Source organism: Oncorhynchus mykiss, chromosome 16, assembly GCF_057628025.1.
Source record: "Oncorhynchus mykiss isolate SJ-2025 chromosome 16, ASM5762802v1, whole genome shotgun sequence".
NCBI classification, from domain to species: domain Eukaryota; kingdom Metazoa; phylum Chordata; class Actinopteri; order Salmoniformes; family Salmonidae; genus Oncorhynchus; species Oncorhynchus mykiss.
This window is the reverse complement of record NC_143037.1, coordinates 13,826,937-13,841,505: the sequence shown is the minus strand read 5'-3', so window position 1 is coordinate 13,841,505 and position 14,569 is coordinate 13,826,937. Positions and strand designations below refer to the sequence as shown.

The following is a 14,569-nucleotide window of genomic DNA, read 5'->3' as shown; positions in this document are numbered from 1 at the left end:
ATTGCTTGTCTTTCTTCCATTGGCCAAAGTAATTTTCTTCCCTCTCAGAATGTGACATTGAGCCTTGAAAAGAGGCTGCATGCTCTGACACGTTGATTTACTGTGTGTCTGCTGTGTGGGTGTGAGAAGTTGGCTGGCCGCTAGGCCTTGACTGCTAGCTAAATTGTCCCAGAATCAAGACCCAATTCTCAACCATAATCTTCTCTGGACTGGTCCTCCCCCACGGAGGCCTCACATTCCAGCTACCCACGCCTTTTTAGAGCAGAATTTTCTGCTGCCATCCTCACGAGTGAGGTTTTGGACAGCTGTGTGTTTTTTCTGAGAGGTGACAATTTCTCTAACTTCTGGACGTTGTCAAGGTTGGAGAAAGACAACAGACTGGAGTGTTGTTGAGGAAGAAATGTGGTAAAGATGCCTCCCCCGGCGTCCATTGCTGTTCATCTGAAGCCAATAATTAAGCATGAAACCCAAATAGCGTTTGGAGAGACACAACAGAACTAGGATGTGATAACTGACATTCTACCAGCATGATGACAGTCTCAACAAAGTTCAAGTATCTGCACAATATGAAGCACATGTGCTACAGTTGGTCTTAAAGGCCTAGTGAAATTGAGTTGTTTGGCCATGCTTGTTCTACTGTTGAGAGCAAGAGAAGAACGAAGAAGTCAAAGAAACTTGGATTATGTTGTGGTTATTTACAGTTAGTTAGGGTTTTTACTGATATTGATTGTGTTTATGAATTAAGTGATTTAAAACTCAGAATTCTGTTACCAACTTAGCAACAGAATTTTTGAAAAATAGGTAAGATTTTCTGCTATTGAATTGGCTACAATGGGAAATCACAGTAGCCACAAACCCTGCTACTGTCGTCCCTTCCACTGGCATATGTTCTGCTGTTTTCTTTCTCTGTCTGTTGTCTGGTGGTCAAAGCAAGAGTGTTAAGTCTGGACATCCCCTCTCTTTCTTGCTCCAGTTAATGTCACTTCTCCTGGCTCTTACTGACACCTACCCATGAGCCCCCTCTTTCTATGAACTGTAAACAACATCCTTACTCATTGAGCAATGACAGTCACCGGACGTCCGTGGATGTTGAAAAATAGTTTACGTTTGATTTCAAGGTCCACTCCATAGACATTTTCTTTTTGGTACTGTCCGGGGCGCCTTTAATTTCAACGTCCACTGTTGTTGATTTTGATTTGGTCCAAACATAGACATCTATGATTGGATCAGATTTGGTCCAGTCTGGACCGGTCCAAATCTGAACCAATCATAGACCTCTATGTTTCACAAGTTTGGAGAGTACAGTAATGTAAAACAAGTTGAGTAGAGTTCAATACACACACAGTAAAGCACACTAAAGTTGAGTACACTATAGTGTACTGTACTCTACTTTACTGTACTCTTCTGAGCTTAAGATGTCCAAAGTTGTGAAACAGACTGCTGTGATTGGTTCAGATTTGGTCCATTCCGGACCAACCAAATTTGGTCTTGTTTGGTGCTGGAGTGTAGAATAACACCCAAATAGGCAAAGGGGGATATTGCGTATTTCTACCTTTTTTGTGTACCTATTCAGGATGCATCACCGGTAAAACCCCTAGAGTTGATTGACGCACCCGTGAGTCATTCTAATTAACATAAAATAACTCATGTATCAATGTATTTTTTTTTTAAAGGTAGAGAGATTTATTTGTATGGGCTGCGTCTCAATCCACTGCATCCACCATGTCGGACTTCTGCATCTGCGGTGGAAAGTGGCAGAGCTACAGCACTGTCTGTCGGACCAGGAGCCATCTTTTTATTTATATATATATATACACACACACACACCTACAGGGGTCCTAAAATCCTAAATGAAATAGCTAAATGATCCATGGTATGACCAGCTTTTAATTATTTTTTTAAAAAATGAATATGTTCACTTTAGTAGGGGTTATGAGACTGACATTCATATCCATTATTATGCATTTCTGTGTAGTACAGATCAGGGACCCATGATTACATTTCGCTACCGCATTTCTGTTACTGGGTGTAAATCCACTTCACTTACTGTAGTTAATAACCAAAATAGGAGTCATGTTATAGCTGACGCTCCATTCTTTCTAGATTTTTTTCAAACTTAATTCGGAGCAGATATTTTAGCGTTTTTGGAAAACGTGGACACAAACTGAGGGAGATTTTACCTAAATTCTCTGACCAGACATTGCATCTGCAATTCTTCCAGTAAATTGGTAAAAAGTAGTCCTTGAGCACAGAGTTGTATGGTTTATTCAACTTTGAATTTACTGTTTATTTTTTGGACTGTTTTTTGGAGTCTCGGTGCAGATTTTGGATGGCCCTTTGTGACTGAGACTATTCTGGTGCTAATCTGCATTTTCCTCTTGTCTTCTCCTGCTTTTCTCAGATCCAGAAAGGAGGCATAGCAGTTGGAGTGGGGAGGAGCAAGCCAAGGTGTCAGTGACTACCTTGCTGTCACACTTAGCCACACCACACTCACTACACTCCGGAGTTGGGGTATGTAAGCGCTTGACTCCGGACAGTTCTGTCAGGAAATTCCTCGTTTTGCCAAGGTGGTCACCCTTCTCCGCGCTGGTTTGTACAGCTGGAAAAGCTTCTGTTTCCACATCAGTCTGGAGCAGCATGACTGGCTGTGTATGTTCCTGATCAAGGCTATCCTCACCTCTTAATGTTGTGATCTGAAGCTTCTTGCCGTGGAGGGACAAAGAGACATTGGGGACATTCTAAGCGTCACTATGGCATCTGAGGACATAGGAGATGCTGTGGGTCGTGCGACAGTGGTGGCCTTGTCAGCCGGGTCCAGAAATAACCATGTCACTTCAGACTACGGCATGCCTCTGAGTCAAAGCAACACACGTCCACATTCTCACGAGCCAGAGGTTAGCCACCAGGGCAGCGGAGACTGCTGCTCACCGCTCCCTCTCTATTGGAAGTTATCTTATGATAGCGGGTCTTATGATGGTGGGGAGGGGACGTTTCTGGATGCAGGATGCAAATGCTGGGAATACTCCAACCCTAAACATGCCAGTGCTGTAGCTGAGTTCGGCACCACATCTCGGGGGGAGAGGGGGACGCGTGCTTTGGTTTCCACCCAGCTGTGTCCGACATGTGATCCAGTGGAAAGTCTCTCAGCCTGCCAGGAGACTGACTCGGTCTGTTGGACCGCTGGGACCGAGACCGAGCCTCGGGAAAACCAGTCCGAGAGGAGAACAGAGGGGTTTTCTTCTCCTGCTGTGACTCCCCAGGCTGGTGCTCTGCCAAAGGTGAGCTACTCCGAGGGCTCTCCCTGCCAACTGGAGCCCAGCACGGCTGGCACACAACGCCCCTGTCCATCCTCGGTGCCCTGCAGACGCAGCTTTAGGAGGAGCAGCCTGCCAGTGGCATCTCAGTGCCACTTCTCCTGCTCTCCCATAGGGGAGGGAGGAATGCCAGGAATGCCAGCCAGGACTATCGATGCCCGCTGTTTGCACTTCCTGAAAGATGGCTACTCCAGCCTAGAGAGGCTCAACAGGAGACCCAGAGCCAAGGTCTCCGTGGAGAGATTCTTCAGGAGGGCCTCGCTGGATACCATGCTCTCCTCCTCCAAGCAGTCCACCAGCCCCCAGAAGAGTGATAGCGACGGCGGCCTGTCGGACAGCGAGTTCATCCGCAACAGGAAAGAGCGCTCCACCGTGCTGGTGAGGAGGTACTACAAAAACAACCGCAAAGTTGAGAAGTCTGTGCGCGCGGGCACCAAGGCCATCGTGAGGTTTATGCTCTCGGGACACATAGCAGAGAAGGCCTGGGAGGCTGTTTGCAAAAGGACCTGGCACCCCAGTGAGAGACCCATCGTGTCAGTCAGAGGGCACGGCGCGGGGCCTCTGGCCGTCAGCCTGTGGGGTTACAGGGGCCTGCTCAGATACACGGGGGCCAGACTCTCAGAGGTAAGCGTCTTTGTTTTTCACACCCAGGCTACAGGGTTCCTGAAAGAAACCTCTGTTGCTCTATGCAGCTGCAGCAGCCTTCTCTTATCAAAGTGTTGGCTTAGCTCCCACACACAACAAATCAACTCCTTCAAATATGGTAGTTGTGCAAATGGTACAATCTAGCAATTCTGAAAATATTTTTGTAATGTGCAGTATTTTTCTCATTATTTGGCTTCAGCAATTCAATCACTCCCAACTAAAATACAAGTGACCATTGGTTCTCAGAAAAAATACTGCATCTTCATCTGTTTGATTTAATGTTTCGCCTCTTACGCTCTGCAGGGAGAGTCATAAGCAGAACCACTCAGTCATACTGTCTCTTTGTCCACAGTAGTCCGCAGCAGTGGAAAAATGGATCTGGCCCAGTTAGTTCTGGTGCCAATATCATTAACAGCCTGAGCTACCATTGCATTGAAGTTATTGCCATATAAATCAGTAATATCCACAGAGCGAGATGGGGAGAAACCCCTGGTTCAGTGTTATGGTTCATTTCCTATGGAACACGTGCCAAATTTGGTGTGAGGAGTTTTTTGGGATGCCGAAAGGACCTGTAACAAAGCGTTTAGACGAATAAGGCTGGAGAAAGAGCACCTGGCTTCCAGTCTCCCTTGTTGAATGAACCACTGCCTTGGAGGTTTAACACGCTCCGCTCCGCTGAGTGTGTGTACGCCACAACAGAGCAAACCTCTGTGTCCAGAGAGTCTGTGCTGTGGTAACTAACCCGGGCTCTGCAGTGGTTGGAGACACAGTGTTTTTATGGGTCCTTTGTGGTGCAGAAATATGGGCTGCATTAAGTCTAAGGCTCGCTCATGTCTTGGCTAATAATGAGGCCATTGAAAAGGGTAATAGTCAGGGCGCCTGTCAAAACACCATCTGCACTATTCCTATGGCGTTACCATAGGAACCAAACAGAATGGGCACTGATTCTTATGCCCCCTCCCAGCCCCCACTTGAGTTTCTGACTATACAATAATTTAGTGGAGTTTTCTGTGAGAAATTCCAAAGTGTCCAGTGTTCCTGGGTTTATTTCCACAGCAAATGAGGTGAGCCAAGGCACACACAGGATTATGTAGTGAAGGGATCTTACCGGGGCAATGTTGGAGTAGTGAACTCAGAGAGAGGAAGGGAAATTAGGAAAAGAGATGTTTAGTGCCACGTACAGTGTCTCCAGAAAGATGTTTAGTGCCACGTACAGTGTCTTCAGAAAGTATTCAGACCCCTTGACTTCTCCCACATTTTGTTACGTTACAGCCTTATTCTAAAATTGATTGATATTTGTTTTTTATCCAATCTACACACACTACCCCATAATGACACATCTTAAACATGTATAAAGATACCTTTACATAAGTATTCAGATCCTTTGCCATGAGACTCAAAATTGAACTCAGGTGCATCCTGTTCCCATTGATCATTCTTAAGATGTTTCTATGACTTGATTGGAGTCCACCTGTGGTAAATTTGAATTGATTTCGACATAATTGATTTGGACATGATTTGGAAAGGCACACCTGTCTATATAAGGTCCCACAGTTCACAGTTGTCATGACGTTTGCCTGGGGGTAGGTTTATGACAGTCATATATACCTCTTCCCTCCCTTTTTCCTCTCTCTACCCTACGGATGTTACATTTGCAAACCCCTTGGTTAACATAGAGATTCTGGGAACATCAGAAGGTGGGGGAAAATTAACTATATTCTGGTAATCCGACCGATTGAACATATGCGGTGGTACGTAATGAATATGATGTCAGTTCGGTTGTCATCTGAGACATTCTCATCAATGATAAGATGACATAAACTCTACAGTGGAAAGTCTACACATCAGAGTTATCGGATTCACATGGAATTGTTGTTCAGTTTAAATGTTTGAATATGAAATTATTCGTGATGGGATGAAATGTGATTTTAGCTTCTAAAATGTGAGAATTGGGTTTTCATAAGGTTAGGGCTCTGCTCAATCAGTGGCCCGCCCCTGTGAAGAGTCATGGGTTATAAAACTTTCAGACACACCCTTCTCGCTCCACTATATAAAGCCTTGACGAAAATGTAACCTCCTGTTCCGAGGATGTGAGGACGACGGTCCGATGTCAGAATGGTTCAGAAAATAACTACAGAATGAAGCCAACATCAGCGTGAGCTTTGGTTGCGAATGGTATGAACTTTGAACTCTTATTCACTACAGAAGTGATACCTCCTAGCCGTTGAGTTAGCAACAGCAGCTTCAAACAATGATTAGGAAGGAACAGACAGAGTATTCCGTCTATCACCCAACGACGTTACTACAACATATCTAATTGACCACCAGAGACATTCTTCAAAGGACTCGGTTGGGCAACACGGCCTTCCATCTACCACCAACCTACTGAAGCGCAGCTCAGAGTAAATATTTATTGCATTTTCCTTTTCCAAATGGGTGGTAATTTAGAATGCATAAGATACTGTATTTACGATAGCACAGCTTCTCCCTGTGTCCCTCAGTCTTCCCGCTCTTTCACTCGAACCCAGCACCCTTTCTTTTGTGTAACAAGCTGTCATATCTGTTCCGCCCGCTAGGGACATTTTCCTTTATGACGTCATTTGTAATCAAGTTATGATTAATTATGTGTACGTGCAATTCTGTGTGATTAGTTAGGTATTTAGTAAATAAATATTTAAACACAATTTTGTATTGCTGATTCAACTTGTTAGCCAGGGTTCGTGACGATAACCAAGAATTTACAACTTTCAGATGAGACTGAATTAAGGTGACGATTAATATTGACTGCTATTGATGTAAAATATTACTAGGTCTTTAAGAGGTTATTCGGAAGATAACAGCTCTATAAATATTATTTTGTGGTGTCCCAACTCTCTAGTTAATTACAGTTATGATTAGCTCAATCAGGTAATATTAATTACGGAGAAATTATCTTATAGAATCACTGCATATCACTTAATCCGGCATAGCCAAAGACACAACACAGTGCATGTCAGAGCAAAAACCAAGCCATGAGGTCGAAGGAATTGTCCGTAGAGCTCCAAGACAGGATTGTGTCGAGGCACAGATCTGGGGAAGGGTACCAAAACATTTCCGAAGTCCCCAAGAACACAGTGGCCTCCATCATTCCTAAATGGAAGAAATTTGGAACCACCAAGACTCTTCCTAGAGTCCGGCGAAAATGAGCAATCGGGGGAGAAGGTCCTTGGTCATGGAGTTGACCAAGAACCCGATGGTCACTCTGACAGAGCTCTAGAGTTCCTCTGTGGAGAAGGACAACCATCTCTGCAGCACTCCACCAATCAGGCCTTCATGGTAGAGTGGCCAGACGAAAGATACTCCTCAGTAAAAGGCACATGACCGCCCGCTTGGAGTTTGCCAAAAGGCACCTAAATACTCTCAGACCATGAGAAAGAAGATATTCTGGTTTGATGGAACCAAGATTGAACTCTGGCTTGAATGCCAAGCGTGTCACGTCTGGAGAAAACCTGGCACCATCTTTACGGTGAAGCATGGTGGTGGCATCATGCTGTGGCAACACTTTTCAGTGGCAGGGACTGGGAGACTAGTCAGGATCGAGGCAAATATGATCGGAGCAAAGTAGAGTGATCCTCAACGAAAACCTGCTCCAGAGTGCTCAGGACCTCAGACTGGGGTGAAGGTTCACCTTCCAACAGGACAATGACCCTAAGTACTTCCGGACAAGTCCCTGAATTTTGGGGCAGCGCACAATTGGCCCAGCATCATCCGGGTTAGGGAAGGGTTTGGCCGGCAGGGATGCCCTTGTCCCTTCGCGCTCTAGTGACACCTGTGGTGAGCTGGGCGCATGCACGCTGACACGGTCGCCAGGTGTACGATGTTTCCTCTGACACGTTGGTGTGGCTGGCTTCTGGGTTAAGCTGGCATTGTGTCACGAAGCAGTGCGGCTTAGTTGGGTCGTGTTTCGAAGGACTCATGGTTCTCGACCTTCGCCTCTCCCGAGTCCGTACGGGAGTTGCAGCGATTACACATGACTGTAACTACCAATTTGATACCACGAAATTGGGGAGAAAAAGGGCTAAAAAAAAAAAAGTATCAATGTTCTTGAGTGGGCCAGCCAAACTCCCCAAATACAGGTGTGCCAAGTAAGAGGTCGACCGATTAATCGGAATGGCCGATTTTAATTAGGGCCGATTTCAAGTTTTCATAACAATCGGAAATCGGTATTTTTGGGCGCCGTTTAAAAAAAAAAAAAATGTTTTTTTTTTAAATACCTTTTTAACTAGGCAAGTCAGTTAATAACACATTCTTATTTTCAATGTCGGCCTAGGAACGGTGGGTTAACTGCCTCGTTCAGGGGCAAAACAACAGATTTTCACCTTGTCAGCTCGGGGGATACAATCTTGCAACCTTACAGTTAACTAGTCCAACGCAATAATGACCTGCCTCTCTCTCGTTGCACTCCACAAGGAGACTGCCTGTTACGCGAATGCAGTAAGACAAGGTAAGTTGTTAGCTAGCATTAAACTTATCTTATAAAAAATAATCAATCAATCATAATCACTAGTTAACTACACATGGTACACATGATGATATTACTAGATATTATCCATCGTGTCTGACTGAGCATACAAGTATCTGACTGAGCGGTGGTAGGCAGAAGCAGGCGCGTAAACATTCATTCAAACAGCACTTTCGTGCATTTTGCCAGCGGCTCTTCCTTGTGCGTTAAGCATTACGCTGTTTATGACTTCAAGACTATCAACTCCCGAGATGAGGCTGGTGTAACCGAAGTGAAATGGCTAGCTAGTTAGTTGGTTAGCTAGTTAGCGCACCTAAAACTTAACTGGGAATATTGAAGACTCATGTTAAAAGGAACCACCAGCTTTCATATGTTCTGAGCAAGGAATTGAAATGTTAGCTTTCTTACATAGCACATATTGCACTTTTACTTTCTTCTCCAACACTTTGTTTTTGCATTATTTAAACCAAATTGAACATGTTTCATTATTTACTTGAGGCTAAATGTATTTTATTGATGTATTATATTAAGTTAAAATAAGTGTTCATTCAGTATTGTTGTAATTGCCATTTTAAAAAAAAAATTGGCCGATTTTTAATCGGTATCGGCTTTTTTGGTCCTCCAATAATCGGTATCAGCGTTGAAAAATCATAATCGGTCGACCTCTAGTGCCAAGCTTGTAGCGTCATACCCAAGAAGACTCGGCGTTATCGCTGCCACAGGTGCTTCAACAAAGTACTGAGTAAAGGGTCTGAATACTTATGTAAATAGAATATTTCATTTCATTAAAAAAATAATCATTGCAAAAAAGCAAAAATTGCTTTGTCATTATGGGGTATTATGTGTAGAATGAGGGACTTAAAAAAAAAAAATAATCAATTTTAGAATAAGGCTGTAACGTAACAAAATGTGGATAAAGTCACAAGTCTGAATACTTTCCAAAGGCACTGTAGCTGGGCTAGTAGGTTAACAAACGTTAGTTGCGTGAGGCACCAAGCTAGTTTGTAGTTGAAAGTTGGTAGCTCATCTTTGTCTTAAGTTTGAATGTCCATTTGCATTTATTTGCAAATTGACACGAGATCAGCCTCCCAATGCAAACTTTATTGGTTACTTTGCAAGTTTCCATGTTGATTTTATTCAAACGAGACCTTCTCAGTAGCTTTATTTGTTTCTTTGGTGTGGTCTGAGAGCAGGTCTGTAATTCATCACCATGAGTGTGCTTACCTGTAAAAAAGCACTCCCAGCTCACCTGCCCTCAGGATCAAACATCCTTAAGATGGTGCCTTTTTATTGTTTGCTCTTAAGGATCCTACCAATTTAGATTGGACCAAATCCTTTCATTTCCCCCAAAGCAGTTTGTCATGTCAACACATCTCTTTTGTAAGTTTGCACATGGCAACAGATGTACTAGTGGCCGGAGGGCATGGCGAGAAGAGTTGGTTGCTTCCCGGAAAGTAGCCTGTAAAAATGCTGTTTTCAAATTAGCACTGGTGCAAAACATCTTGACGGGACGGAAATGCAAACTTCAGCTGACCTCTTAAAGCACTATGACCCCACTGTCTTGTGTAATCTTTGGGGATAGTTCTCCCACGCGAGACCCTGTGTCATTAATTTACATTGGCCAGTGTGGGAATAAACGTGATCCTAAGATGTTTGCTTAAGACTGGTATGAAGCTACAGTAAGTTAAACTTGTGTTTTCAGCAAAGCCCACATAAAAAAGTACTGTATTTTATGGTATAAGTATTATAGTATTCACAAGTTTTTTTTGCAGACTATGCTGTAGCATTTACAGTTAACTATAGTATAAATACTTAAGTAAAATAACTATATAGTAATTGTCACTTAATGTCAGTTTTTTTTCAGATTGTAGTATACTGTAGTTTTTACTGTATTGATTTTGAGGACATCACTGTAGTGTTTTTGTATTCTCTTTGACAAAGAAGTGGAGGCTTTCTCCTTGAGGAAACCTATTGGAGGAATACAAAACAATCTAATTTGACATAACCTGTAGGTAGGAAGAACTGGGTTGTGAACAGACTTGAACTCTTCTGCTATTTTCTATAATCTGTAGGGAACCCATTATATGGTCTATACCTGACATGTAGGTTTCTCACTTATGGGAGCCACAAATTGGGATATGGGGTAGGGGAATGGGCAGGGTATATGCACATTTAAATACTTTAGTGTTTATTATAGTTACAAAAGTGTTTTTGTTGACATTACTGAAGTATTTACTACGGTGTTTTTATTTTTTTGTGGATAATAATAATTCTATAGTAAGTACTGCACATGAGCGAGGGATGCTACAGTGTGTATATATAGTATACTACAAAATAAGCAGTGGAGTGAAACACTTCCCGCAATAAAAGGAACCTAGACAAATAGATAGCACACAGCTGTTAAATATTGTATGTGAATAAACTGATAAGCGTAACAGTCTTCAGTACATTGTATTGAGGGGGATTTCCAAAAGGCTATGACTAATATATTGAAATCTGAACTTTGACATGAATGTGAGAATTACACATGTGATTTTGTTACTTTTTTTTCTTCTTCTCCCCTTAACTACAGGAATCAAGTCTGCAGTTGAATAACAAAAACAGTCGTGAATAACCCTCATGTCCACAGCACTTCCTGTCTGTGTGGTAGACGGATAACTCGGGGCCCTGTCAAGAGAATAAGAATTACAGGATTGGCTGATAAGGATGCTCACCAATGTCACTGACCAGGCGTCTCAGTCGGAGCCTTTTTAGACTGAGAAAAGAGGGACCCAGTGACAGAGAGGGGAAGTGGCTAAAAACTGGTCCTATAATTGTTTAGCCAGACCTCCATGGCTTTCTCTAGTTTCTCTTAGTAAGAAAAGTAATAGAAGGGATCGGAGTCTGTGGTATCGGCTCTGTGTGCGTGCACATGGCTGAATGTGTGCGGTTTCAGTAATGTAGCTACTAGCTGGTTGGTTAGATAGGAAGAAGGCCTTTTAAAATAGATCAATGGTTTACATCGAAGAAAAACACTGAAGTCATTGCATTACAGCTAACTGTTCCAGAAAATCTACCGACCTCGTTAAGTAGAGGGAAGAGCCAACAGGGGCAGGTTCTAAAGAAGGGTAAATTAAAGACAACTTCCTGCTTCCAGAAACCTAAAGCTTGAATCAACAATCTTCGAAGGCTGCTGTTTGACCCACTGTGATTAGCTCAAGACTAATAAATACCAGGAAATTAGTAAGATGTGTTATGGTTGTTAGTGTCAGGTAGGGCTGTTGCGGTGACCATATTACCATCGGAAGTAATATGTCATGACCACAGTAACATTCATGGTAATCTCTTCTTATGTACTCTGGACATGCGTTGGTAGTACCCAACTTGCTAATGACCATCCGGTCCTAATGGCCTGGTCCTCGGGGCTCTATTGTCCCTCCATCAGGTCCTAATGGCCTGGTCCTCGGGGCTCTATTGTCCCTCCATCAGGTCCTAATGGCCTGGTCCTCGGGGCTCTATTGTCCCTCCATCAGGTCCTAATGGCCTGGTCCTCGGGGCTCTATTGTCCCTCCATCAGGTCCTAATGGCCTGGTCCTCGGGGCTCTATTGTCCCTCCATCAGGTCCTAATGGCCTGGTCCTCGATTAGAAATGCAGGTTGAAAATGAGTGTGAAACATGGTCGTTGTGGATGTTGTTTCAAAGCCTAACACAATAAAATGGACAGCGCTTTCTAAGGTGATGATTAAAACTACCAAAGCATTTATTTAAAACACCCATATGCGTATTAGAGCTTATACACACGCTCGCAGTGCATTCGTTAAGTATTCAGACACCTTGATTTTTTCTTAATTTTGTTATATTACAGCCTTACACTAAAATGGATTAAATTACCCCCCCCCCCCCCCCCCCCCCCCAATCTACACACAATACTCCATAATGACAAAGCAAATACAGGTTTTTAGAAATGTTTGCAAAACAAATAATTAATAAATAATCCTACATTTACATATGTCAGGCATTTGAGCATGTTGGGGATGCTCTGGATCTACGTGTACGACAGTGTTTCAGTTCCCGCCAATATCCAGCAACTTCGTACAGCCATTGAAGAGGAGTGGGACAACATTCCACAGGCCACGATCAACAGCCGGGAAATTATGGTCACACCAGATACTGACTGGTTTTCTGATCAACGCCTCTACTTTTTAAAATGTTTTCAAAGGTACGCTATACAGTGGGAGAACAAGTATTTGATACACTGACGATTTTGCAGTTTTACTACTTAAAGCATGTAGAGGTCTGTAATTTTTTAGCATAGGTACACTTCAACTGTGAGAGACGGAATCTAAAACAGAAATCCAGAAAATCACATTGTATGATTTCTAAGTAATTAATTTGCATTTTATTGCATGACATACAGTGGGGCACACCAATTGTGCAAGTTCTCCCACTTAAAAAGATGAGAGAGGCCTGTAATTTTCATCATAGGTACATTTCAACTATGACAGACAAAATGAGAAAAAAAATCCAGAAAATCACATTGTAGGATTGTTTATGAATTTATTTGCAAATTATGGTGGAAAATAAGTATTTGGTCAATAACAAAAGTTTATCTCAATACTTTGTTGTATACCCTTTGTTGGCTATGACCGAGGTCAAACGTTTTCTGTAAGTCTTCACAAGGTTTTCACACACTGTTGCTGGAATTTTGGCCCATTCCTCCATGCAGATCTCCTCTAGAGCAGTGATGTTTTGTGGCTGTTGCTGGGCAACACGGACTTTCAACTCCCTCCAAAGATGTTCTATGGGTTTGAGATCTGGAGACTGGCTAGGCCAGTACAGGACCTTGAAATGCTTCTTACGAAGCTACTCCTTCGTTGCCCGGGCGGTGTGTTTGGGATCATTGTCTTGCTGAAAGACCCAGCCACGTTTCATCTTCAATGCCCTTGCTGATGGAAGGAGGTTTTCACTCAAAATCTCACGATACATGGCCCCATTCATTCTTTCCTTTACACGGATCAGTCGTCCTGGTCCCTTTGCAGAAAAACAGCCCCAAAGCATGATGTTTCCACCCCAATGCTTCACAGTAGGTATGGTGTTCTTTGTCCTCCAAACACGATGAGTTGAGTTTTTACCAAAAAGTTTTATTTTGGTTTCATCTGACCATATGACATTCTCCCAATCTTCTTCTGGATCATCCAAATGCTCTCTAGCAAACTTCAGACGGGCCTGGACATGTACTGGTTTAAGCAGGGGGACACGTCTGGCACTGCAGGATTTGAGTCCCTGGCGGCGTAGTGTGTTACTGATGGTAGGCTTTGTTACTTTGGTCCCAGCTCTCTGCAGGTCATTCACTAGGTCCCCCGTGTGGTTCTGGGATTTTTGCTCACCGTTCTTGTGATAATTTTGACCCCACGGGGTGAGATCTTGCGTGGAGCCCCAGATCGAGGGAGATTATCAGTGGTCTTGTATGTCTTCCATTTCCCAATAATTGCTCCCACAGTTGATTTCTTCAAACCAAGCTGCTTACCTATTGCAGATTCAGTCTTTCCAGCCTGGTGCAGGTCTACAATTTTGTTTCTGGTGTCCTTTGACAGCTCTTTGGTCTTGGCCATAGTGGAGTTTGGAGTGTGACTGTTTGAGGTTGTGGACAGGTGTCTTTTATACTGATAACAAGTTCAAACAGGTGCCATTAATACAGGTAACGAGTGGAGGACAGAGGAGCCTCTTAAAGAAGTTGTTACAGGTCTGTGAGAGCCAGAAATATTGCTTGTTTGTAGGTGACCAAATACTTATTTTCCACCATAATTTGTAAATAAATTCATTAAAAATCCTACAATGTGATTTTCTGGATTTTTTTTTCTCATTTTGTCTGTCACAGTTGAAGTGTACCTATTCTATAAATTACAGGTCTCATCTTTTTAAGTGGGAGAACTTGCACAATTGGTGGCTGACTAAATACTTTTTTGTCCCACTAAGTATTTGATCACCTACCAACCAGTAAGAATTCCGTCTCTCACAGACCTGTTAGTTTTTCTTTAAGAAGCCCTCCTGTTCTCCACTCATTACCTGTATTAACTGCACCTGTTTGAACTCGTTACCTGTATAAAAGACACCTGTCCACACACTCAAT

The 14,569-nt window shown here is 43.1% G+C and overlaps 1 protein-coding gene across 12 annotated transcripts in view; it reads left to right on the top strand.

The window, feature by feature from the left end:
• The window catches only part of LOC110491405 (1-phosphatidylinositol 4,5-bisphosphate phosphodiesterase epsilon-1), an 83,492-nt gene that overhangs the window by 13,062 nt on the left and 55,861 nt on the right, over nucleotides 1-14,569 (top strand). For all 12 annotated transcript variants that reach the window (XM_021564826.3, XM_090201942.1, XM_021564824.3 and 9 more), the window contains exon 3: nucleotides 2,402-3,938. In XM_021564826.3, coding sequence (XP_021420501.3) covers nucleotides 2,751-3,938 — 1,188 coding nt within the window. In that variant the 5' untranslated portion in view covers nucleotides 2,402-2,750. The remainder of the gene's footprint in view (nucleotides 1-2,401; nucleotides 3,939-14,569) is intronic.